Source organism: Elgaria multicarinata, chromosome 6 (genome assembly GCF_023053635.1).
Source record: "Elgaria multicarinata webbii isolate HBS135686 ecotype San Diego chromosome 6, rElgMul1.1.pri, whole genome shotgun sequence".
NCBI lineage: Eukaryota > Metazoa > Chordata > Lepidosauria > Squamata > Anguidae > Elgaria > Elgaria multicarinata.
The window spans coordinates 16,599,983-16,626,689 of NC_086176.1; the positions used below are offsets into that span (position 1 = coordinate 16,599,983).

The 26,707-nt window shown below is 45.0% G+C and overlaps 2 protein-coding genes across 2 annotated transcripts in view; one reads left to right on the plus strand and one right to left on the minus strand.

Annotated features, from left to right (window-relative positions):
- The window catches only part of IDUA (alpha-L-iduronidase), a 57,160-nt gene extending 44,376 nt beyond the window's left edge, over positions 1-12,784 (plus strand). The window contains exons 8-14 of the mRNA XM_063128505.1: positions 2,298-2,514; positions 3,506-3,715; positions 5,063-5,184; positions 8,169-8,294; positions 11,182-11,258; positions 11,690-11,790; positions 12,059-12,784. Of these exons, the coding sequence (XP_062984575.1) occupies positions 2,298-2,514; positions 3,506-3,715; positions 5,063-5,184; positions 8,169-8,294; positions 11,182-11,258; positions 11,690-11,790; positions 12,059-12,156 (951 nt within the window). The 3' untranslated portion in view covers positions 12,157-12,784. The remainder of the gene's footprint in view (positions 1-2,297; positions 2,515-3,505; positions 3,716-5,062; positions 5,185-8,168; positions 8,295-11,181; positions 11,259-11,689; positions 11,791-12,058) is intronic.
- A 4,983-nt stretch (positions 12,785-17,767) lies between these two features.
- Positions 17,768-26,503, minus strand: LOC134400209 (purpurin). Its single transcript, XM_063128506.1, has 5 exons — positions 26,384-26,503; positions 24,856-24,992; positions 21,411-21,523; positions 19,556-19,768; positions 17,768-17,846 (listed from the first exon to the last, which is right to left on the minus strand). Exons 1-5 carry the CDS (start codon positions 26,501-26,503, stop codon positions 17,836-17,838), a joined length of 594 nt encoding a protein of 197 aa, XP_062984576.1. The 3' UTR covers positions 17,768-17,835.
- Between the last annotated feature and the right edge of the window lie 204 nt (positions 26,504-26,707).

Below are 26,707 nucleotides of genomic sequence, written 5' to 3' on the forward strand. Positions count from 1 at the left end.
CATGGCTGGCTGGAGGTGGGGGATGTTAGGAGTTGTAGGACTCTGCCTAAACATGCATAGGACTGTGCCCTTCGAGACCTAAAAATGGCACAAGTTGGCAATAGCCATTCTTGTTGTGCAACCCTGGTCCTCATTCAGTGGTACTTGAACTCCTCCGTTCCTGATTTTAAAAGCATTTCTGAAGAACTCCCTTAGGCAGAGCTGGACGACGTTCTTCAAAAACTAACCTGCTGCTCTATGTATTTTGGCACAGAGCATTAATCCTTTTACATCTGATTAGTTCCACCACTGCAATCCTCCTCTTAGGTTCCTAATTTTAGCAAGGCTGGGGAATTAGGTCAACTAGAGCTTCTGAGTGGATCCTGTTGCGACATTATGAAGGTGCCTGTATTGTTTTCAAGATATCCACAGTAGAGGTCTGCATCCTATATGTGGATTTAATTCGTTCCATAGCCAGACATACAGATCTGTGTATTATTGACTGGACAGGGCTGGAAGAAATGAGGCAGTAGAAAGCAAAAATGAGACAGTAGAAAGCCAGACTTTTCTCTTCTCCCAGGCATTTAGCGATATGTAATGAGCCTGGGTCTGTTTTTTTGGCTCATCGTTGATATAGTGGTTTTAAATATATGTGAATTTTGCATGTTTTTGTGGTTTTAAATTTTTGTATATTGTTTTTAAATGTTTTATCTTATGTGAACTGCCCAGAGAGCTTCGGCTATGGAGTGGTATATAAATGCAATAAATAAATAAATAAATGCAATAAAAACATAAATATGATCCCACACTGAAAAGCTGGTGCTCAGGGCTGTGTCTATGATCCTGCAGAAGCACAGAAAAGCTATAAAATGTGATACTGGGCCCAGAATAAAGCTGAGGGCCTTTATTTAAAAACAAAACAAACACACAAACAACTTTCTAGTCCTTATGGTTGCAAAGGTATGCTTGAAAATACCTAGTTCCTCAATGCCTGCTCAAATCTCAGAAACCAAAGAAGACGTTGTTGAATAAAAGTTCCACAGCTAAAAGGGTAGGCACTTCAGTGCTCTATATAGTTCTTTTCTCCTTCCTATTGCTAGCAAAAGCAGACAACGAGGGCAATTGCAAAATAAGTTACACAAAATTAGAGAAAATGTACAACCGTGCTTTATTTATACAGGTCACAGAATTTGGGTTACCTTTGTGCAGAATTTTGATGGAAGACGGACGGCCCTGCTGAGGCTGTATCATCAGTTGAAATGGAGCATCTAAATAATCATGTTGTCCTGCTACAAGATGGTTGGGCAAGAATCTTAACGGCTCCCCAATATGATGCAGTAAAGCCCTATTCCATGTATCTCAGGGACGTTAAACCCCAGGGCCCACCAGGGGTCCCGAGATGAACTTGCCCCATTCCTCTGAGTCCAGCTCCTTCACCTGATATTATGGTGGTTTCCTGCTTTGGTGTGTGTGTGTGTGTTTGCCCATTCCGAAAGGATGAAATGCCTCCCCTAAGGCTTAGTTACCAGCTATAGAAGCTTTAAGCTAAAACACGCTCATATTATTGGCATTGTGGTTCAACTCCTCTTGCCTTTGGCCCCACCTACCCCTGGAACGCAGCCCCTGAGAGGTTCTCCAAAATTGAACTAGGCTTTCGTCCTGAAAGAGGTTCACCACCCCTGATGTATCGTGTTTTCTGGGGCCAAAACAGTAGCTGTCATGTCTAGCCCTGCTCCCTCTAGTTTGGAAGAAGGTGTTTCAGGTGATCCATCAGAATCAGACTCTGAAGTAGAGGAGTCGGCACCAGACACAGGCCAGCCTGTACTAGTGGGGGAGGACGCTCTCATGAGCTCCTCACCAGCTGGCAGTGAACCCTCTCCAGAGCTTATCTCGTCAAGGGCAAACAATACACAGTCAGTGGGAAGCCAACATTCTTCCGTAGGAGAGGGTACCGACACATTAGCCATTCCTAGAATACGTTGCAGGCTAAAACGGGCGGAGCAAAAGGAAGTCGGCCCGGCTCGCATCGCATCAGAAGCTGCCTCAGAACTAATCTCTGAAGTTAATGCGTCTTGGGAAAGGGCTTTCCATTCTTCTTGAAAGGACAATTGTCTCGCTTAGTTTGCATAGTTTTGCCTAGGGAAAAGTTCAAAGCGATTAGACTCTCTTCAGGTGGGAAGAGATGTTTATTGCTTGAATAAAGCTTTGTGGATTACTTAGCAGGCCTCGTTATTGTCTCCCAAGAAGGCAGGAAGTTAAAGAGAAACAAGACAGTAGCTTACGCTCGCTATTAAAGAGGTCGTTCCTTTTCTTCACAGGTGATTGCCCAGCACCAAAATCTACTGATTGCTCAAGCCAACAACACCATCAACTACACCTTGCTGAGCAACGACAATGCGTTCATAAGCTACCATCCCCATTTCTTCACCCAAAGGACGCTGACGGCACGCTTTCAGATGAACAACACGAAGCCCCCACACGTCCAGATGGTGAGGAAGCCAGTGCTCACGGTGATGGGCTTGCTGGCTCTCCTAGGTACGGCAAACACTTGTTCTCAAAATCACTTGTCCCACTTCCCAGTCACAGGAATAAGAGTTGTTGCTTTTCAAATCCAAAAGAGGACTAGAGACTCGTGTGGAGAATCTTGGTTCAACTCCCTGTTCCACTCAGGTCACTATTTCTCCGCCTGACCTACCTCAGAAGATTGCAGTGAAGCTACAGTGCTACTTTGAACTTCGTGAAGGATGAACAGGATCCAAATGTAACCAAATGATAAACTACATGGGCTGCGCACAGCCCCCCCCACCCCGATTTGACTCGGAGGCTGATTCTGAGGTTCCCAATTGGCCCTGATTCAACTCATGTCCCAAGGCTGACTGGGAGTTCGTTGGCCTCCCCCCTCCCAGCCACAGCCCCCCTGCTTGCCCCCCTGCCTGCAGAACTTACCAGAGGCCTCCGTATGCTGGGCTCCTCTCTGGGCTGCTGTAGTTTACTACACTAAATCTACAACAGCCCAAAGAGGAGGCCAGCATGCACAAAGGTAATTCCCACGGGCGGGTGAGCAGGCAGGGGGCAGTGGCTAGGCATTGGGCCGAATTCATCCGAAGTGGTCCAGCTGCTTCAGGCTGAGGTGGGTGGAATTGGCCTGCTTCAACTTGGATTCAGGTTTCAGGAGCGAGGCGAAGCACAACCCTATAAATTACTTAGTTGGACTTAATGGTTTCTTTAGCCATTTGATCTCCTAGTTTGAAACCAGAGAGAATATAGGAAGCCGACCATGGGTCTACCTCCAGCTTATTATTGTCTACACTGACCGGCAGAGTTTCAGGCAGGGTCTCTCCCAACCCTACCTGGAAATGCCAGGGATTGAACCTGGCACCTTCGGTATGCTAAGCAGCTGCTCTACCACTGAGCTACAGCCTCACTGGCCGTTCTCAGTAGAGCAAGGATAACATGATTCAAATGCTCCGATGCACAGTTCTTGTATAAACGCTTTCTGATTTGGGTTTTTCTCCAACTTGTATAGGGGATGAGCAAGTCTCTGCCTGCGTCTACAGCCATGGATTAGAAGACCCTGATACTCTTGGGGTACTAGCCAGTCTGCACAAGCCTGTCGAGGTACAGTTTACAGACAGCTGGCAGGCCTCCATTTTGATCTATTCCAGCCTTGATAACGAGACATCTTCAAATGTCAGTGCCGTGACAATAAATGTAACCAGCTACCCCAAACATGAAGGTAAGATTGGAGCTGTGACTGGCACAGTGACGATTTGTCAAATGCCGCCTTCCCAAGCAGCCAAGCAGAAGTGGGGACTGAGCTCCAAGACAGAAAGCCGCTCTTTTGAACCCAAATAAAGATAGTTCGCTCGCTCCAGCTTGTTCAAAACAACCCATGGTTAACAAACAGTGGGTTGTTTTACAACATACAAGCCCAGTCTATATTTGAAAGACACAGGCTCAGTTCAGACAATACATTTCTCAACGGTGGTTTTAGAACTCTGTGGTGGAGTTTTTACACCACCGTTGAGAAATGTGTTGTCTGACGGCGAAACTCCACTCCATGGTGGAGGTTTTTTTGGGGAAAACACTCCACACAGAATATCCACGCTGTGCAGAGGAGAGTTCCTGCACAACCGTTGTGTTGCGTATTGTGTGGAGGGCTCCGTGGAGTTTCCCATTGCATTGAGTTGACTTTTCTCACTGGCTACAGAGTTCCCTGGCAAGAGTGGCGAAAGGAGCAAGTGCTACTCTAAGAAAGCTGCTGGGATTGTTTTTTTGCAGCAATGGCTGATGGGATACCATCGGGAGGACCGAGGGAGGAGAGAGGGTGGAGGAACCATCAATCTAACATTGTGATAGGTTTTACTCAACTCCATGGTAGCCCACAGTCACACAACAGTGGAGTTTGAACATGTGTGGGGAGTATTGCGACGTGACAGAGCCTTATACTAGGCCCGTCACATAAACCCTTTTCAGGCTAAGTGCCACCACTTGAAAACCTGAAGGAGGGTTAAATAAAACCTTTCCCCTAGCTACGAGGGAAACAGGTTTAACATAGGATCTCTGTGTGTATAATCTGGTGTGGGTGTTTAATGACTGTAAGGCAGGTAAATAATGCCATGCTGACAAAATAATAATAAGTTCATTGTTATTTAAAAGCTTTAAATCAAAATAAAAGACTTTCAATCCTGCCTAATCTAAACTCTCCTAATCTAAACACCAACTGCCTCACTCTCTTTACACCAATCCTAAATCCCTAGAATCCAAACTCTTCTTACTCTACAAATAAACCACTTTCTCTCACATGCACTACCTCCACAAACTCCCAACACTCTCCTTATATACTCCTTTCCCCCAAATATTACATCACAAACTGCACCCACTCAGTTCTAACATTAGCCAGACATACACAATATAATCAATTGTGGGGTAATGCCACAAGTGCCTCCTAAAAACTCAACCATTGAGTAGAGTTTTCACACTGCATTGACCAACGTGATGTCTGAACTGAACCACAGTCTCTGACTCAATGCTGAACTAAAAACAAACTTTAAATGTTTCCTTTCCTTTTGTCTTCCCAAAGAACTTGTGTATGTCACGTACTATTTGGATAACTACCTGACCAATCCATATTTGCAGTGGAAGAAGCTGGGAGCGCCAGATTTTCCTTCTCTGACACAACTGGAACAGATAAGGGACGCTGAGGTATAATCTGTTTGCGAAATGGCTATACGGGCAATGCAATCCAATGCACGTTTACACAGAAGCAAATCCCAGCGAGTTCAGTGGAGCTTAAAATGGCAGCCATGCTTCCTTATTTTATGCATGTTAAAAAAATACACTTCTTTATCACAGCATGAATTTAAAGAGACACACACACACGCACACAAGACAAAACGCCTCCCGCAATGTTCAGTGGGACTTGCTCTCTGCTCATCATTATTATTATTATTATTATTATTATTATTATTATTATTATTATCATCATCATCCTGCCTTTTGCCCAATACTGGGCCTCAAGGCGGCCTTACAAAATTTAAAACATATACATTTTAAAACCTAAGAAAAGAAATGTACAATTTTTTTTTAAAAAATGACAATATTAAAAACATTAAATGTTTAAAATACACAACAGTTTTACAAGTCCTTAACATAGATGGAGGACCAGATTATTCTCCAAAGGCCTGCCGGAACAAAGAAGTTTTTGCCTGCTTCCAAAAGCACATCAAGGAGGGAGCCAGCTGAGCTTTCCCGGGAAGAGAGTTCCAGAGCTCTGGAGCAGCCACCGAGAAGGCCCTCTCCCATGTTCCACCAGGCGCGCCTGTGAAGATGGTGGGATTGAAAGAAAGGCTTCTCCAGAAGATCTCAAAGCACAGGCAGGGTCATTTTTGTGAACTGCCCGGAGAGCTTTGGCTATTGGGCACTATAGAAATGCAATAAATAAATAAATAAATAAATAAATAGGGGAGAATACGGTCTTTCAGATAACCTGGACCTGAGCCATGTAGGGCTTTATAAGTCATAACCAGCATTGTGCCCGGAAACAGACTGGAAGCCAGTGGAGCTGTTTTAACAGGGGAGTTGTCTGCTCCCTGTTACTAGTCCCAGTCAACAATCTGGCTGCAGCTCTTTGAACCAGCTGGAGTTTCCGAACACTCTTTAAAGGCAGCTCCACGTACAGCGTGTTACAGTAATCCAATGAGGACGTAACTAAGGCATGTGTCACTGTGGCCAGGTCCGACATCTCTGGGAATATTTTTAAGCTCACATTGTAATTGTAAGGTTTAAGGAAATGTTAAAGCCAGGTTTCTTTCCCTCCTGCAGGGGTAGTGTCTCCTCAGAGCCCCATTTCTCCTTTCCTTGGGTTTTGCGTTCACCCTTCTGACCATCTTTCTCCTCACACACTCCCCCACGTGCTTTCCTGGATGGTGTGGTGTTGGTCCCTTACCTTGCAGAGTTTGCACTCCATCCTTACTGATCATAAGTTCTGACCTGCTGGATCAGACCCAGATCAACCAAGCCTAGCATTCTCTTTCCATTCGCGGCCAGCTGGACGCTCTGGGAGCTCAGAAGCTGGACATGATGCTAAACACTGCTCTACTCTTGTATGCATTGGATATTCCCAGTAGCGCAGGTGTTTTGCTTCCGTAAAGGGGGTTCTATATAAATATAATGGAATCATGTGTGTCCTAATCTACTGGGTGACCCTAAAGTTCTAGTAGTGTGAGACAGGGACAAAAAAAAGTAAAAATCCTGCTTTCTCACAACGTTCGCAATTTTATAAGCCTCTGATTTAGGCTTCAGTACTAAACAAACTTTTTGGAAGGGAATAGTTAGGGTGTGTTTGTGTTTTGCCTGATAGATTATAGCAGGAATACCCTGCGGCGTCCCCCATCTCTGGAACCCTCCCCATTCCCTGTCGTAAAACAGTTTGTGTAACAGTTTCTATTTCAATTCATTGTAGTGGAATCACAGGCTTAATCACTGACATTCCAGGCTTAAACTGGCATAATGCTATTTCCCTCTCCTCAAGGAACTCTGGAAACCGTAGCACCAAGCTACGGGTCTCTAACAGGGAATTGTCAGCACCCTCGCCAAACTCCAATTCCCAGGATACCTTGGGAGAAAGCCACAGCAGTTAAAGCAATATCAAACCTATATAAACGTGTAGGAGCACAGAAGAGTCCCTAAAATGGGGGAGGTGACTCCCCCACCCCCCATCCTTTCACTCCATCTCTACTTACACATTACTGGTGTCTCTAGCGTCCAGTTCCTGAAGCGATGGAGTTGTCAAACCTTGTTTCATCCTTTTTATGCTATCCAGATGTGTGCTCCCTGCAGGATCAACCTTTTCTGTAGAGCTGACTCCACAGTATGTGAGGAGGCTACATCAATATTTGCAGTAAGAATGATCTTAACAAGCCAGGCCAGTGGGAATGCCACCACGTTTGTTCTACTTTTGATCTTGAGGCTCCCCTCTGAGCACATACCTGAACGCTGGGGACTCCGTGCCCCACTGCAGGAAAGCGGAACAATGCTCAGTGGATATTTTCCCATTTTAATTTTTAATTTTTAAAAAAATTGGCTCAGGGTGGAACTCTAAGTTATCTCACCAAATACACTTTCGCTAATGTAAAGGCAGGGAGAAAAGTGGGGGGATAACTGATGGGTAGAAGTGGTGCTTAACCCCTCATGTGCCTGCCAGTTCTCCTCTGCATACTGTTCTCCGCTCCATGCTATGGGAATCTCACCCACCTTACTTCTGGTTTTGGATGCCAGTTGGGAAGGAAATGACTTAAAGCGGCATTTCTCCAAGGGTGAAGCATCACTGAAGCATGCCTTCCGTTGGTGAATCATTGGCCATAGCTAGATGGGGCTTTATCCTGGGGTGATCCCCGGGATCGTCCTTGTGCATTCACACAATGCACAGGGGATCCTGGGATCAGGGAAGGTCCGCTTTTTCCGTGGTCTCGGGCTGATCCCGAGATCGCGGAATGTGTGGGCGGTCGTCACGGTTTGTCCCAGCTGCTCGCGGTTATTCAACTATCATGTGCCTTCTGAGCTCTAAATAATATTGCTTATCATATCTGCATGGTTAATAACAATAGCTTAGTGTGGAAAAGACGTGGGTTGCTATAGAAGAACTGATTCTTGGGAGCTGTTCAATTTCATTTTATTTTATTTTGTAGGACCCAGTGATGAAAGGGCCATTTCCACTTCCTGCACAAGGCCGTTTGATGCTGAAACAAGAGCTCCCTGTCCCAGCCGTCTTCCTCATCCATATCTGTGCAAAGCCTCTCTCTGCTCCCAATCAGGTGGGCGCCATGTCCTGTCGACTGTTTGCTTGCACTTGAGGAAGCTGCAATCAGATTCAAAACAAATATTTTGCTTGCTTGTTTTTCTGAGCCCAACTTAGAACCCTGGAGTTTGAGACGCTCGTTGTGTTTCAGACCACTCCGAGAATGCTTTTGTTCTTGCAAGCCACCTCTTGGCAATGCAGATCTGTTATTCGGACTGATGGCGTCTTTTCCCTGCTGGGCACCAGATGGCTGTTCTCTTCTCCCATCCTGCTGCAGATATCCCACTTTAGAGAATCTGTCAAAACAATTTGAGGCTTGCACCAGCGTGCCACCCTCTCTGAAAGCCTGGCCTAAGGTCTAGCCTTCACCAAAGGACATCAATTCGTGCCTCAGCCATGCCATTGTCTGCCTGCAGGTGGGGGCACACGAGGTGGAAGACCGTCTCATGAAAAAACAGTCCCACAGCATGACTGGGGGGGGGGGGGGGGCTAACCCTCTGTGGATCATTCAAAAACGTGCTCCACGGTGGGTTAGCATGTCATGTGGTGGGTGTTCCCAGTGGAGGAAGTCCTAGGAGTGAGCCCCATTGAATACACAATTGCTTAGTAAACACGCAGGAGATTGCCCTTTTAAAGTGGCAGTTGCCCCTTTTCAAAGAGGTTAATCTTTCTGCCTCTTGCCTTCCTGACATTTATAAAATTGGTGGTGTTATCAGGTTTTGATTTCCAAAGTTCTGATACGTAAGCAAAACTTGAACTGGAATCTGGTGGACTCTTAACAGGAGCATTGCCAATAGCAAAAGCTTTTCTGTTGGCTCCTACAGCTGATATTAGCAGTCCATATTGGGCCGCATCTGTGCTAGGGCCCTTGTTAGAGATACCGTATCTGAGGCAGTAAGCCTATATGCACCATTTGCTGGGGAACTTGGGTGGGAGGGTGCTGTTGCACCGTGGCCTGCTTTGTTGGTCCCTGGCCGGCAGCTGGTTGGCCACTGTGTGAACAGCGTGCTGGACTAGATGGACCCTTGGTCTGATCCAGCAGGGCTCTTCTTATGTTCTTGCACAACCCCCCCCCTCTGTTCCCCCTGAAAGGGGTTGAGCCCTTGCAAGCACTCCGATCAAGTGCTCCCAAAAGCTCATGCCTTTTTGCAAGTGTTTGATTCAAACGTTCCAAGGTCTCCTCCTCCTTGGAGACGACGCAGATAGCATCCGTTTCCCACCAGAGATTCTCTGACTGGTGGTCCCAGTCCTTGGTAGAAAAAGATTGCTAGAAGCTCTTGCAGTCTTTTCCTGCCCAGGGATGTCCTGGGCGATTCTTGGGTTCGGGAGCAGGTCGAGGGGGCTGACAGGATCAAGGTAAGTGACGAGCAGGGCTGTGCTTCCCTTGACCCTGCTTGGAAGCAGTTGAACAGGGGGTGATGGGCTTTTGCAAAAAAAAAACACCCAAAAAACCCAACCCGCTCAAATGCGTGCAATATCCCTACTTCTAGTGGAGAGTGAAAAGAGTTGCACAGGGATTTATTTCATCCCTCTACCACCCAGTAACTCAAGCTCTCTGGGCGATTCACAAGAATGAAAACCATAAAGTACGGCTTAAAGTATAAAATATGGGAACTGAAACCACAATAGAAAAGTACAGCCAGAATAAAACCGGGCAGCAATGCAGAGATTCAAAATCTAGGTTTAAAATACAAATTTAAAATGGCAGAGTCAAAAGGCTGGGATGATAAAACACTAAAATACTGGGGAAATGAAAAGGTCTTCACCTAGTGCCAGAAAAAGGTGTTCACCTGGCACCGGATGACAGCTAGCGCACACAGCTGCTACTTCTGATTTGCTACATTAGGAAGGGCAGGGAGTGATTTGCACCCTGCAGTCTCACCTACTAATAGTAACATGAACACTGGAGGGGCCGTGGTTCAGTGGCAGAGCACCTGCCTTGTTTGCAGAAGGTCCCAGGTCCAATCCCTTGTAGGACAGGCAAAACCCCTGCCTGGATCCCTGGAGAACCTCTGCCAGTCAGTGTCGACGATACTGGGCTAGATGGATCAACAGTCAGACTCCATATACGGCCGCTTCCTAGGAGGTGAAATGGTGCTTCAACTCTGAACTCCGCAACCTCACTCCATATCACACACGCATGAGCTGTGCACTGAGTCAAAACAGCGCCACTGACCTTTACTCAGAACATTTCGGCAACTGGCCCAGAGGCTCACAAACCAGTCAGGCTGGGTTTTGGTTTTGGTTTTCCCAGTTGGTTGGCCATCCCTTGCGGCCCCGTCGTTTAGGTATTTATTTATTTATTTATTTATTACATTTTTATACCGCCCAATAGCCGAAGCTCTCTGGGCGGTTCATGAAAATTAAAACCACGAAGAGCGTAAAAACAACCAACAATTTAAAAACACAAATACAGAGTACAATATAAAAAGCACAACCAGGATAAAACCACGCAGCAAAAGTTGATATAGGTTAAAATATGAGATGAAAACAGCAAAGTTTAAATTTAAGTTAAATTAGGTGTTAATGAAGTGGACTTCGGTCTGCAAAAGCTTGTGCCGTAATATATTTGTTAGTTGTTAAGGTGCCACAACATTCTTTAGGGCACAGCCCTATGCATGCTTATATTGAAAAAAAAAAGTCTTACAATTCCCAATATTCCCTAGCCAGCAGGGAATTGTAGGGCTTTTTTCTGTCTAAACATGCATAGGATTGCATCCTTAATGTTTTTGTTGTAACAGACTAACACAGAAGCCCCTCTGGAAATGGATCTGTTTATAAGTTCTCAGACTTCTTTAAGTGAAATGGATCTTGACTCAAACACATGGAATGACTTGAGCTAGGCTCTGCTTGCACTTTCCATGTATGCAATATGCATCACCCAAATTATTTTGTCTTGCCAGGTGAACGGCATCCGTCTCGTAGGCCTCACAAAGGGACAAGTTCTGGTATTATGGGATGACAGCTGTGTGGGTTCGAAGTAGGTAACGCTCTAAAAGAAATGTAAATCTGTGTTTTCAATTAGATGTTATAATTGAAAGTTGCAGTCCTGTGATGAATCACATTGGAAAATAGAAAAACTTCGTTATTGACCAGGGGTTAAGAGTATATAACAATAGAAGACCTTCCTTTGTCCAGATATGCCAGAGAGAGTATCCTGTTCGGACATTAATTACATTTTCAGAATGGGGTATCAAGCAGACACCTGTCATGGGATGGGATGGAGTTAATTCTGTAGCGTAGAGTGTAACGTAGGCTCACCGAGCTTCATTTTGCTTTCAAACACATGGGTTTGGAACAGATATGCTCATTTTCTGCTGACGTTCTCCTGAAAAATCTCCTTCCTTTCCAGGAAAACAGCAATAAATTCACCACCATAGTGATGGGTATGTTTGGGGGGTTTCCTTGTAGGTGTCTGAAAAAGTTTGAAGTTGCGTTTTCGCAGGATGGGAAAGCATACCACCCGATCAGCGTCAAAGACAGTATATTTACAATGTTGGTCTACAGTCCAGGTAAAAAGCCCAATGTTTATCTTTATTTTGAATTTAAGAACCGAAACAAACTCAGGTTACTTTCAGTTAGCCAAAGATCTTTCCTTTTCATTTAGTTTCACCAGTTTGCCACTTGTAGTCTCACCTTGGCCGCCATTTTATGAATGAGCAAGCCCGCCGTGGCAGCCATTTTGTGACTGCCCATGACACACCCTCAACATTCCAAATGTGCCCGCTGACCCAAAAAGGTTGGGGACCCTTAAGCTAATGTGTTGGACTTTCTTTACAGGAACGACAGTCACAGGATTTTATAAGGTGCGTGCTGTGGATTACTGGGACAGGACAGGCCTGTTTTCTCTGCCAGTGTACTACAATGAAGCATTCTAAGAAGGAGCAAGAAGATACAGAATTTAAGCCTGCAGTTTGCAGATGAACATCTTGTAATAATCAAGTTACTGCCCTTTAAGCAGTGATTCTCTTACTCTTTGACAAACTACCTCTCCCCTGACCCTGTATCCTTCTAAACTTTCTTTTCTAAGTTCCCTCAACCCACCCATTCATCTCACCAGTAATATGTGGAGATTCTTGCAGATGACGTCTCCAAATCCCCCTCCTCCAAGCACAAGCTTCTGCTGAGCTCTTTTCTTTCTAGATCAGCATGACATGATGGCAGGGCCAGACCTACCATTATGTAGAGTGTAATGGTCGCTCAGGCAGCAGGATTTGGGTACCATTAAAGGGCAGCTGATTTGTTCTTTATTTAATTTATTACTGCCTTTTTGCTCTGAGAATGTGGGCACAGGTGCACCATTTAGGTTTTCCAGTTCAGGTGTCGAAATACCATTCTGGGCTGGTCCTGGATGATAGAGTTATTCCCATAGATCCAGTGTGGATCAGTGAGGTCCTCTCAGGAAGCGTTCAGCCTATCCAAATCTTGGCTTGGAAAAGGGAGGTGGGAAAACTCCTCCTGCCTCAGGATCCATTCTTTTCCTGGAATTTCACACACACACACACCCTATTCAGACGTCACGCTAAGCCACGGTGGTTAAGCATTTTGAACTAAGCATTATGACTTAGTGTATCATGTGAACCATGACTCAGCATGTTGTGTGAACCATTCCTAACCATGGTGGCTACATAACCACGGTTTAAACATGATCACTGACCATTTGCTGCAAAAGCGTTAGCAGCCTAACCATGGCTTAGTGTGTCATCTGAACAGGCCCACACACTGCATGCTAGGTGTTGTGTGAAACATCAGGGAGGAGGACTACCCACGGTTTGAGAACCTGGACTTTAAGGACAGTGACCCGCCATCCTCACTGGGAGTGGAATGCAGCAAGAATACCATACAGCATAGCTTAGGCATTATAAGAAAAGGAACTGAGAATAAAACGGCCACCATCGTACTGCCCTTATACAAATCGATGGTGCGACCACACTTAGAATACTGTGTACAGTTCTGGACAACACAACTAAAAAAGGATATTATAGAGCTGGGAAAAGTGCAGAAAAGGGCAACTAAAATGATGAAAGGGCTGGAGCATCTCCCCTATGAGGAAAGGTTACAACAACTGGGATTGTTTAGCTTGGAAAAAAGGAGACTAAGGGGAGACATGATAGAGGTGTACAAAATTAAGCATGGTATGGAGAATGTGGATAGGGAGACATTTTTCTCCCTCTCTCAAAATACCAAAACCCGGGGTCATCGCATGAAGCTGATTGGTGGGAGATCCAGGACAAATAAAATAAAGTACTTCTTCACATAGCTCATAGTTAAGTTATGGAACTCACTACCACAGGAAGAAGAAGTAACAGGGTCACACTACCACAAAACGTAGTGATGGCCACCAATCTGGATGGCTTTAAAAGGGGGTTGGATAAGTTCCTGGAGGCAAAGGCTATCAATGGCTACTAGCCCTGATGGTTATGTGCTATCTCCAGTATTTGAGGCAGTAACCCTATGTGCACCAGTTGCTGGGGAACATGGGCAGGAGGGTGCTGTTGCACCATGTCCTGCTTGTTCATCCCTGGCCGATGGCTGGTTGGCCACTGTGTGAACAGAGTGCTGGACTAGATGGACCCTTGGTCTGATCCAGCATTAGAGGACTTCTTATGGTCTTAGTGTTTGTGCAAGGGGAAAATCCCCTGCAAAGTTGTTCAGCCTTACTGAGCAATGGCGTTTTTGGCCCCAGGGCAGACGTTTATCTGTAAATAATTATTCACATGAATGAAAGTTTGCTGTGGGGGAATCCAAATGTTTATTTCTCAAAAAAAAAAAAAAAAAACCCTGACATATTACAAAGTGTGTGGTTCTCTTCACTTGTTATCCATGCTGGGAATGTGCTGTTCTTGCTTCATTCCCACTTTCCCCCCTGATGGACTGTTGTGCCCAAGATAGCTGGCTGTCACTATGTGGATCCTCGACTAACAAAACAGAGAGATTTAAAATGGCATGTTTAGTTTTATTGCGAAATGATACAGTGGAGTGGTGGAAGAATGAGTTTGGAAAGTGCCATGAATTCACTAGGCTGCCTTAGGTGAGCCACACTCAAGCAGTGGTGGCCACCATGTTTTTGTGGTAGAATTTATTTATTTTAACCCTCGGTGCCCCAGAACGACTCAACCTGTGGGGCACTGGGGACAAATGAAGGTAGTGGCTGGAAGCCACAGTGGCAGAGCCCAAGCGAAGCGTCATTTTTTTAAAAGGAAATTAAAAGCAATTAAGTGGGGTTCAAAGAAGGTGTCTGTGGTTGTCCCCTCCCCCAACCTCCCTGGTCGCTGATCCAGGCTTTGGTTCAAGATCTGCAGTACCTGATAGCTTGGTGAGACGAACAGAGTGAAAAAAAAAGAAAAGGGAATTGGACTGGAAGAATGACATGCTGGAAAGAACAATATGGGAAAATGGAATACGAAGCAGCAATGAGTTTTTGGGAAGGGACTTGCATTTTCTATTTTTGCAAACGGTTTCTTACTTTGGTTATAGGAATTCAAAAATTCAGCTTGGATGCAAACTTCAATTTTTGAAAACTGCCTTTAATAAAGATTTTAAATGAAGACTGAGTTGCATGTCTTTACAAGGGGAAGTAATCGCTGATACCCTGCATGGGTTCTTGGATATTGCTTGATCGCGTGGAAACGTGACGACTGCATACACAAGGTTCTACAATGGTGACCAATTTAAAGTGGTGCTTTAATCATAGACCTTGCATCATTCTTGGAGTGCTGTAGATCTGGATTATTGCAAGCAATGTGAACTGGCTCAGAGAGGAGTTACACTGGGATGGGAGATTGAGTTCAGACCCCTGAATCCTCACTGGTTTGGTCATGGAGGTACTATCTTCTCTAATGCTTCCAAAGGTGCCTCGGGATGAGTTCACATGTGAATAGTTATCATTTGGTGACTACATCATCATGTGGTGATTTGCCTGTGCGAAATGGCCGTCACTGATCAAGCCACCCAGGTAGAGCTTTCATATCCTCCAACATAATTTCAAATGCAGTATTGTTTAGGGCACTTATGTCAGGGGCAAGGGGAGGAATTCACTTATTTAGCTGAGCATCATTAAGCGATTTGTGTGCATCAGCCCTCTCTTTCAATTCTGCCCTAGCCTCATGGGAGTCACTGTTCTGAGGAGTGCCCTTGCAGCTGAGTTACATTTTCATGACCCAACCATACGTGCAGGAGCTATTATTTTATTTATTTATTTAAGGATTTTTATGCCGCCATTCAGCCAAAAAAGGCTCTCACGGCGGCTTACAAAAGTATTTCTTGACAGTCCCTGCCCACAGGCGTACAATCTAAAAGACATGACACAAAAGGAAAGGGGATTGGGAGGGAGGAGGAGGAGGGGGGAAAGGAAAGCAAATTCAGGCACTACAATCTTAGTTGCAAAGTTCAGCAGTTACAGTTGACAGCAGGAGGGAGGGGGCTCTCAGCTGGAGCTGGACCCAGGCACGGTGGAGAGGTGCCTGGCTGCTGCTTCCTCCCTCACTGGTGGCCTCTGCAGAGACAGTTGGTAGCAGGAGGGAGGGGGCTCTCAGCTGGAGCTGGACCCAGGCACGGTGGAGAGGGGCCTGGCTGCTGCTTCCTCCCTCACTGGTGGCTTCTCCAGAGACAGTTGACAGCAGGAGGGAGGGGGCTCTCAGCTGGAGCTGGACCCAGGCACGGTGGAGAGGTGCCCGGCTGCTGCTTCCTCCCTCACTGGTGGCCTCTGCAGAGACAGTTGGTAGCAGGAGGGAGGGGGCTCTCAGCTGGAGCTGGACCCAGGCACGGTGGAGAGGTGCCTGGCTGCTGCTAGCCATGTATGTCCTCGTTATCCGTATTACGGCCAGGATTCCATGCCTCGTTCATGCCAATATGTCATTTAAATGTTGCCCCGGCTGCATGGAAGCCACCCAAAGCATATCCCATGTGGATAGGGTACTGATTAAAGCAGGGGTGGGCAGATGTTTTGGTCTATTTATTTATTTATTTTTATACCGCCCAATAGCCGAAGCTCCCTGGGTGATTCTACAGTTCTCATCAGTCCTAGGCAGCATTCTCGATGGTGAGGGATGATGAGACTTGTAGGCCAAAGCATCCAGAAGACCACAAGTCACTACCTCTGTTTAAAGGCCCAGCACAAAACCACCAGTCCAGATATCAGGAAGAAAGAGGGAAAGCTATTTCAGTACAGGGGCAGGAGATGTTCACAGCAAGGTTTGTAGGCCTGCTTTTTCGATATTTTACATTACATTGTGTTAGAAAAAGCTTAGTACTCTGACAGCAAGTGCTGAGGCTATTTTCTTTGTACTTTATAGTAACTAGAAATACATGCACTCCTTAAGAAACATCTCATGTGCCTGGAAATATGAGGAGGGTGATATCTAAATGGTGCTTCTGTTTTGGGATTGTCCATGAAGTATGTCCTGAATCAAGTGAGTGGAGGGCTAAAGTTGTGACAAAGAATGGATTTAGCTCGGCAAAGGGGGGTACGGTGTACTTTCCTCCTTTTTTAAAAAAAAAGATTTCTAAAAGTGATGATTTGTGGACCTTTCAACCACAGAGTAAAAAAACAGAGCACAAGAAGATGTCATTGCTTCAGCATGACTCAACTGGAAGAGGAAACCCTCTTGTACTCCTTCCTGCCTGGGTAGGTGGAGCCAGTTGATGGTGTGAAGATACCTCATTGGGAATCTATCAGCTATAGTTCAGTGGTTCAATGCACAGTGCAGCCGCACACAGATCCAGTGGTTCTTAATGCTTTATTTGCTTGATGACACTGAGTTTTCTATGTTAAGGATTTTGTATTTCCTTGAACACTGGACATTTGTTGTCTGTTTTTTGTTTCATGTTCAGTGAATTGTTTTGAATTGCAATGGCCAATGGCTTGGTGCAAATGAAATTTGATTTGATTTGATCCAGTGGTTCCTGACAATGATTTATTAGACATTGTCCAACTTGGGTGGAACTACACATTACAAAAGAACATGGCAGCTCCACGTGGAGGTCCCCTGTTCCCTTCTGAAACGTCTAGTTCAGTTTACGCAATCTCCTGCCATCATTACAGCGTGTGTTTCCCCATATTTGCTTCATACCATTGGCTACTACTGGAAGGGTCAGGGAAATGAGCATCATAAAATTGTCAAGGCATGGGATGAGTTGAACAGAGGAGGAGGGCAGAACCTGACACGGGACTGCCATTTTGATGGCAGCCCGTGTTCTTTGTAAAACACTGTTCTGCCTTTTGTTTTGCATGGACAAAGAAGACTACGACCACAATGCTCTTGCATCTCCTGCAGAAGAACCTATCAGCAAAGTTTTACTCGTGTTAACGAAGGCCAAGGAAGCAATTTAAAAGATTACTTAAAAACATTTATTGGCAAATATTACATTAATACGGTTCTTTTGAGTTCACACAAACAATATGTGTTGCACCCAAGTGCGATAAAACAAAACAAAAACAGCAAGCCAACACTTATACGTGTTTGAGAAAAAGCTCTAATCCAAACTACATGTGAAAGTCAACTTCCAGATGCAGAGATCGGGTCTCTGTTCCAACTAAGGACTGGAGATGTTTTGATTTAACAGGCTCCTGCAGGGAAAAGCAAAATAAGCACACGTTGGTTGTTGCAACGTCATAAGCAGGAAGCAAGTAGAACATCTTGTATTGTTATATTTCAAAGAATTATTCATTTTCAGTTATAGGAAAGAAAGAAATACGGTGGAAACAGTAAATAGAGATAAGTTCTCTTTTGTAATACTGGAAGTCCGAGTCATTCCATAAAATTAACTGGCAGTAAGTTCCTGGGATTCGTTATCACAATCTATGCCGGCTGGAGAATGCTGGGAATTGTTTCTGTCTAGACATACTTGGGATTGTGCCTTAAAAGGCTTAGGAGGAGGTAGACAACTACAGAGGATCCAGGGGGTAATTTCTGTCTTCTGGAATCCACCAGGAGTTGCACCATCCCTTGTGGTCTTGTCTTAAAATGCAGCTTTTTCCTCGCTGATGCTGCACACTGCCAAAATTTGGTGCTGAATCCGTGGTGCAGCAGCGGCCATTTTGGGGATTGCAGGGGCCACAAAAAAGAAGAGGGGGAGGATGCAGCCTGCATGCTGTCCACCCCTGACTTAGATAGATTCATAAAGATAGTTTAGCTATATAAACTAAATGCACCCTCCCTATTCAGAGGCAGTATATCCTTGACTGCCAAATGCTGATGGCAAGCGACAGTGAATGGCTGTCTTTTAACGTGTTCCATTTGTCCCAACATTCCTGGGGGCATTTAGTTTATTGCTGTTGTATACCGAATGCTGGACTAGTGGTCCATTGGTCTTTCCTGCATTCAGCAGGGTGTTGGACTTGATGGCCTTGTAGGAGCCTCCCAACTCTACTGTTCTATGATTCTATGGCCCTGCATAAGAAGTTCTTAAAATATAAACTCAGTTATCAGAATGGGCTGAGTGTTTAAGCCAAATATCACAGTTAAGTCAATCATGAAGATGCCGCCGTAGAAGTAGGGATGGGTGAGAATTTCACTTTTGGATAAGAATGTACCCAAATTCACATATATTTCTTTTCATAAAAGGATGGAAAGAACTTGAGTGGGGTTTTTTTGTTTTTTGTTTTGTTTTTAAATCAAATCTGGATCAGGGAGAAAAAAAATTGGGGCTCATCTACACCAAGCAGGATATTCCACTATGAAAGCGGTATATAAAAGGCAGGAGCCACACTACTGCTTTATAGCGGAATTGAAGTGCACTGACACCTGTTGGGGCCCATTGACACATAACATATACCACTTTCATAGTGCTATATCCTGCTTGGTGCAGATGTGTCATGGGCCCCAACAGTTGTCAGTGCACTTCAACACTGCTATAAAGCAGTAGTGTAGATCCTGCCTTTTATACACCACTTTCATACCGCTTTCACAGTGGAATATCCTGCTTAGTGTAGACGAGTCCTTGGACAGGTTTATCCTTCCCTAGCTGTAAATATCACATTGTCAAAGTTCACAAATAGAAATGTTTAGCCCTTTTGCAGGTGACTTACTCTTGCAGGTCAACTACCCACATGACTGCATCACAGAGGGTTTCCCATAAATGGGTCTGCCCAAAACAGCCTTGAATCTTTCCCCACTCAAAACTGGCAGGACAGAAAAAGAAAAAAGAAGAAGCACTGATGTCCTGCCTTGTGGGTTCCTGGTCAAGAGCTGATTGGCCACGTGTGAACAGGACGCTGGACTGGATGGACTCTTGTTCTGATCCAGCAGGGCTGTTCTTGTGCTTGTTTCTACATACCTGACTGTAGCACAGGCTGGAACTGGCCGGACATGCAGATTTCTTCTTGCTTCTGGCGCACAGTGCGCTGAATGGCTGGGGGAAGACCCCGGGGATTGCGGGAGAAAATCAGGGAGTAGCCATCATCGCAGGATCCATCCTCTTTTAGACTGCGGCAGGCATAGGTGATGGCATAGTTATCGTAGTCTGTATCAATCACCCAGTAGTTGTCCCCTGAAATCATTCCAAGTCAGGGAAAGAGTTCCAATATCAGGGCTGGCTCCCCCCCACCCCCGCACACACAGGATTACAGGAGAAAAACAGTGTGTTCCTATGCACAATGTCACACGTGAATAGCTTCGACTATGGGGCGGTATAAAAATACAACAACAATAATAATAATAATAATAATAATAATAATATCTGAGCTTGGCTGTATATTTTTGTTATCACATAAAAAAGCAGCCCACCTCTATCTGTTCACAATTCTGAAGGCTTCCTTTTGACAAAAAGTTTGGCCAAAGAAAGAAAGAAAAATGTTTAAGGGATTATCTCCCGTTCTCTGTGAGAGTCATGGCTCATCTTCTCTAACAGTTGGGAGGAGGAAGATAATGGGAAACGAGCCACCAAGGAGGTAGAAAAAGAGATAAACAACAGAAGAGTACAGCCCAGACACACTGTGGGCTCCTCCATGTGACCGTGTTCTCCTGACATTATTAGGGGCTGGCTACCTGGGACAGGGGCCTTTTCAAGCTGTGGTGCCCAATCTCCAATACGTGCTTGTGTTGCTGCTGCCTTTTAGTATTTTAATATTTTAGAATGTTCTGCTGATTGTATCGTTTTTGTTTTTAAGGATTGTGCCTGCGTCTATTTATTTTTATTGCAACCCGTTGTTAATATTTTTTTCTAGAAAAGTGAGACATAAATGTAAATAATAAATAGAGCAGAGCAATGAAGGAAGGGCCTGTGCTGCAATGCCCCCCACCCCACCCATCCTGCTAAGATCATGTCAGAAGCGGTGGAGGCGGGTGGCTCCGAAGTCAGTGGGGCAGTAAATCCGCTCCTGGTTTCAGTCAGAATGCTAAAGAAGCTATACAAGGCATGGAAGTACCTTGGGGAGCTCCTTTAGAGTTCTGGCTGGTTCTGACTGAAACCCGGAGCAGATTTGCAGCCCCACTGACATCGGAGCCGCCAGCCTCCACTGTCAGAGGGGACCTGGACACATACAAGCACCTCCTTTTGAATTCATTGGGCATCAGGTGCTACTGTGCGACAGCCCTGATTCATTCACAGAATTTTACTGGGGGTCCAGATGACGTCTTCTTCCACTTAACCCTCCCATATTTCCCCAGCACTTCTTCTGTCTTTTTTTGTCCACAAAAAACCTCTACATAACTAATTTCTCCTTTACCATTGCTACTATCCAATGAGGTTGAGTAAGATAGATATATAAAATAGATAAGATAATGCTTTACTGTTAAAAGCTTTTAGTGTTTTTAATGACTGTAATCATGCTTTGTAGAAATAACTGTAAATATATTTTATCTTGTAATAAAATATTATTATTTAATTTTTTTCTAAAAAAACCCACTAAAGAAGAAAAGGCGAAATAGCTGCACAAGGATAGCGCTAGGAGCCCTCCATCTGGAAGCACCCGTTGCTCCAGAAATACACTGTTCTCCCCCATTCCTTGGTTTAGAACAGCCTTCCTCAACCTGGGGTGCTCCAGAATGTGTTGGACTACAACTCCCAGAATGCCCCAACCAGCTGGCTGGGGCATTCTGGGAGATGCAGTCCAACACATCTGGAGCGCCCCAGGTTGAGGAAGGCTGGTTTAGAAGCACCCACGACCCGACCCTGTTCTCTATATCCTCACCTCCACTTGACAGATAGCTTGCCAGGCCTTGGTAGTTCATGAACATTTTGGCGGGCGTGGTGGGGTCAGGCACTGAGTATTGGGCAGCCATGTCAGCGCAGATCACCCAGAATCTGAAACAGGAAGACAGGAAGATGAATTTCGAAACACAGGGGCCATGCTGCTGCTATCCTGACGATGGATTCACCGGCATCCCTTCTAGTATAAACATTCCTTATTGACATGAAGCAAAAGCCTCCGGAGCCAACTCTTTCAGGTACAGTCCCCAGGCCCCGTCAGCTTGCTTGACTCACATCTACAGGAACATCAACAGAACAGGGGAACGAACTACATTTCAACCACCAATACCATTTCCTTTGTGCAGAACATCAAGACCCATGGGCCTAGGGTGACCATATTTGGGAAACCAAAAAAGAGGACACCTAGTGTGTGTGTAGGGAAGCAGCTTTCTGAGTCCTGCAGAAAGTACGTTATTCCCCCGCCACCTTAAAGAACTCGATTGGAGTGGAGGAGGGGAAAGGATTTCATTCTGCACCACCACCATCCATTCCAGTTGGGGCCTTTTCTATAATGTCCACGAATGACCCACTTTCCCCTTTAAGACCTCAATTCGAGCTCGGGGTGGGGGAATGATGTGCCTCAAGAAAGCATGTCATTCCCTCCTGCCATGCTAATGGCAGCCTTAAAGAGGAAGGAGTGTCATTCCAGGACATTATTGAAAATTATAGAAAATCCCCCCGACACCATGGAAAGAACAAAAACCAGGACAAATCTGGGGAAATCCTGACAGTTGGTCACCCTACATGGGCCAAATCTGGCCCTCTGGTGTCCCAATCCAACCCACTGGGGTTCCCCAGACAGCCACACTGCCTTCCTCTGGCTTCACCTTCTCCCCACCATCAGCAATCGGTGGTTTCCTGGCTTTTGTCCAGCTCCCCCCCCCCCCATCTTAACAGGTTGAAAAAAGCCTCTCTTAAGACTTTGTTACTGACAGAAAGAGCTTCAAACTAAAAAAAAAAGATGCTGGTATTTTTGGTACATTGACCCAGCCCCATTTTGTCGCTGGCTCCACCCACCACTGGAATGCCCCCCCACCTCTGAGAGCTCTTCCAAAATGGAATTTGGCTCTTAGGCAAAAATAAAAGATATTTGAGGAAAGGGGAGACTGCACCACACAAAGTAAAGCAAAAGCTACAAAAGTGGGAGTGAGTGAACTTAATTTCAGATACATGGAATGTCTTGCTTGATCTTTCTTTCAGTGATTTTAATATTAAGATGTTGTGTAGAACAGGTTTGTCTTAATTGTATGCTGTAAAATCAAACATGTGACCAAGTCCATGTTTGGGTGGGCACCCCCCCCTTGGGGCTGAATATGCCCCCTGGGGCCAGACATGTTGGGGTGTCATCCTTTTTGGTTTCCAAAATATGGTTACCCTACACCCCTGCTTTAAGAACTGCACCAGAATGCAAGAATGAAGGATCATCTGCTCCAGGCTATAAGAAACCTGCTTGCTCCTTCCTGTAGTTGGAACCATTGAAGAAATCAGAGTGAGGGCAATGCTTCCTTCCCTCACTCTGAACAGGTGAACATTTTTGCCCCATTTTGCATAATCTCCCCCAGCAACTGCTGAAATGGTACAATAAGTTTTCTATGAGGCAATGTTTATTTTTTTAGCAAAATTGTTTTATTTTTTAGCTCTTCTCCCATTTTGGCTCAAGCCTATAACCTAGTGGCCGATACAATAGTGGCTAGTTATATTATTTATTAATACCTCATTGCACTGGAAAGTTTTAGTTATTTGACTCTGACTTCTGCATTATTAAACAGTAATATGAATTGATATTATATTTTTCGTATTATTGGAATAATTTGCTTAACTGGGTTGTTGTTATGTCTTGAAATGAATAGCATGTCAAGAAGGCTAAGATATATATTATATATTGCCCTGGAAACTTGGTTGAAGGATGGTAATGGTGTATAAGTTTTTAATTTTAAAAAACCAAGAACTCTTCTCCCTGACATGCTGGCTTTCCAACATTCAGAGCTTTGATCCTTCCCCACAACCAACCCACAACACAGACACACACACACACACACACACACACACACACACACACACACACCCCAACTGACTGAAATGGTACAATCCAGCAAAAGTTGCACCACCAGGCTGCTATTCGCGTTATAGTTCCTTGAAGGTGGGTAAAAGGGTTGACCTCCACTTATTTATTTTATTTTTACCCTGCTTTTCCACCCAAAAATGGCCGTCAAGGTGGTTTGTCAGGATGCTTCAGCCCTGATTGACATATGTGTACATGTTAACTCAACTTCTCTATTCTTCTTCCTGCATAGTGCATACAATTAGTAATTGATTGTTGGGGTGGTGAACTGAGTCAACTGAAAAGCATCGTGTTGGAGATGATATGAAGAAATAAGAATGTTATACCTGTAGTGTTAAGAAATCTGGGATGGCTCATTTACACATCCATCAATGTACACATGTGTCATCCTAGGAAATGTAGTCCTCAGTCAATGAACAAATACGTGTGATGTGAACAAGGCCTAAGCTGGTCAATGCACCATTCCTGCATTCCACATCTACTCTTAATGAAGGTACCAGTTGAAAAAGACCTCCTTGAATATATTGATTGTCGTACTCAAGCTGTGGGAACGATTACAGCTCAAATTTAGCCCAGCAATCTGCATCCAGTTTTCACTAATGAAAATGTTCAGAGCAACAGGGGGCATTTCGGAGGTGGAAGGTTTCATGAACCCCCTGCTTCCTTTTTTTTTTTTTTAGCACCGTCTGCCACCTGCTCACAGCTGCTTCTTTCTTCACTTTGCACCATCACTGCTATTTTTTAAAACAAAGGTCTTCTTACTGATATTATGCCAGCCAATCAGAGATCATGTAGTTGGTCATCGTGCAGCAAAATCAGAGTGAGGGTCAGGAAGTATTGACCTTACTCTAAATAGGCTTTCTGATGATGCCATGTAGTAGCAAATCAGTTTTTATTGTGATGATGATGATGATGATTGATTGATTGATTGAATTTCGTAGTCACCTTCTCTTTAAAAAGACCCAAGGCAACTTACAACAAAATCCTTAAAACATATCACATAGCTAATATCACAAAGCCAAATCAGAGTAAGGGCAATGCTCCCTTCCCTCACTCTGAATAGGTGAACATTTTTGCCCCATTTTGCATTACTCCCCTCAGCAACTGCTGAAATTTAGGATATGTTTTCTATGAGGCATTTTTTTTTTTATTTTTTAGCAAAATGCTCTTCTCCCATTTTGGCTCAAGCCTATAACCTAGTGGTCGATACAATAGTATCCACTTGCCATCTTGACCACAGGGATGGGCGATAATGTCATATGAGCAGGCAACCAGTGAGGCACAGGGGCAGTAGTTGCCGGCTTGTAGCTGTTGTGTGACTTACCCAAAAAGCTTCACTCTGCCTTTGGAAGATGCAATCATAGTACCATCCTCCTCGATAGTGTATTCAGCTGAGATGTTATCCTGTAGAAACAGGCCTTCTGGGTCTTTCTTGGCCAGGGCATACCATTTACCTGCATACTAAAATGCAAAGGACATATAAGATTACCAGGAAGGGCAACCATTGTGTGTCTTCCTCAAGCTTGAGTATTAACTAAAACCGAGGGGGAGGGGGGCCCAGTGGGGAGGAGGAGAAACTAAGCTGGCAGACTGATGGTCTAAAGTTCAAAGCAAACAGATTTCCGTAATCTAAATCCAATCCTTAAACAATTAAGCACCGTTTGGACCGTAAAGCCTAGTACTGTCTCCTGGAACCCTTCCAAAAATGTGATGTGGCATTGCTGAGGGCCAGTTCATCGGCGGAATAAATAAATAAACCTTTTTTCTGGAGCGGTGGGCCAATTCAGTCTGCAACTGGGAGACTTGCCATCACATTACTGCTGCCCTGGAGGGAAGGAGTCGATCTGACCAGCTTAAATTACAGGAGGGTAGATTTCAGGTGAATATTAGAAGCAACTTCTCAATGCTAAGAGCAGTTCGGCTATGGAACCAATTACCTGTTGGGGCGGGAAGGATTGCCCTCACTGGAGGTCTTCAAGCAGAGTCTGAAGAGCCATGTATTTGGGATGCTCTAGCTCTCATTTTCCACATTGGGCAGCGATATACAGAGGAGGCTGGAGGCTCTGATGTCAGTGGGGCAGTGGATCCGTTCTGGGTTTCAGTCAGAGCCCTAAAGCAGGTATCCAAGGTACTGCACCTATTTTGGGGATTGGGTTCAGCACCTTGAATAGCCCCTTTAGAGTTCTGAATGGACATCAGGAAAAACTTCCTGACTGTTAGAGCAGTACAACAATGGAACCAATTGCCTAGGGAGGTCATGGGCTCTCCCACAGTAGAGGCATTCAAGAGGCAGCTGGACAGCCATCTGTCAGGAATGCTTTAAGGTGGATTCCTGCATAGAGCAGGGAGTTGGACTCGATGGCCTTATAGGCCCCTTCCAACTCTACTATTCTATGATCCTATTCTATGAAACTCAGAGTGGATTCATAGCCCCACTGGCATCAGAGCCACCAGCCTCCACTGGTGGTACAGACAGCCTACAAAGTTGGCCTACAAAGTCTTCTCCAACGCTGTGGTTTTATGATCACTCATTCTGCCTGGGCGATCCCATTCCTTCCTATGTTACCAGCAGTGGCATGGGACCAGCCATGACACAGCTGCTCCCAAACTCCTGAATATGACACATATACTAAGCCTAACCTACCCAACAGAACGCAATTGCTGGGTTGCAAATAGGTTCCCAGAAGGTCCCCTAAGTTTAGAAGAAGAGACTGAATTCAAAAAGCAGCCCAGTACAACAGGAAAATTAAACGGGAAGTTTCAGGAGCGAAGCGTTGCTCACGGTTTTATTTTTTGCAAATGACCTGCACTGAGCTACTGCGCTTTAAACGTTAGAAAGCGTTCATAGTTACCCGCTTTAGGTCGAAGTCCTCCTTCACAGAGAAAGATTCCACAGCACAGGAAGGTTGTGCTGAGCAGTAATCAATAATGGAGATCAGCGTCACCAGGAACGTGGACTGAGTGTATTTCATTCTGCGAAGGAACACAGGAGTTGCTCAGGTAGAAACTCGCTCTCCACATCCAGAGAAACGTAATGGGTTTCATTCTCTGCTGTTCTATTTGTGTTATTGCTGGAGAGAGTCATCTAAGTCCTAGCAAAGACATGGAATTAAGGGACCCCTGAGGTTCTTACCATGGGCTGTGAGCTATCTGCACGAAGATAGATAGGTGAACAG

Coding starts and splice junctions, on each gene's coding strand:
- LOC134400209 (XM_063128506.1), bottom strand. CDS start 26,503: ATGAAATACACTCAGTCCACGTTCCTGGTGACGCTGATCTCCATTATT. Junction 24,993..26,383: donor AGGACTTCGACCTAAAGCGG/GTAACTATGAAC, acceptor TTTGCATTTTAG/TATGCAGGTAAATGGTATGC. Junction 19,769..21,410: donor AAGCTATCTGTCAAGTGGAG/GTGAGGATATAG, acceptor GAATGATTTCAG/GGGACAACTACTGGGTGATT.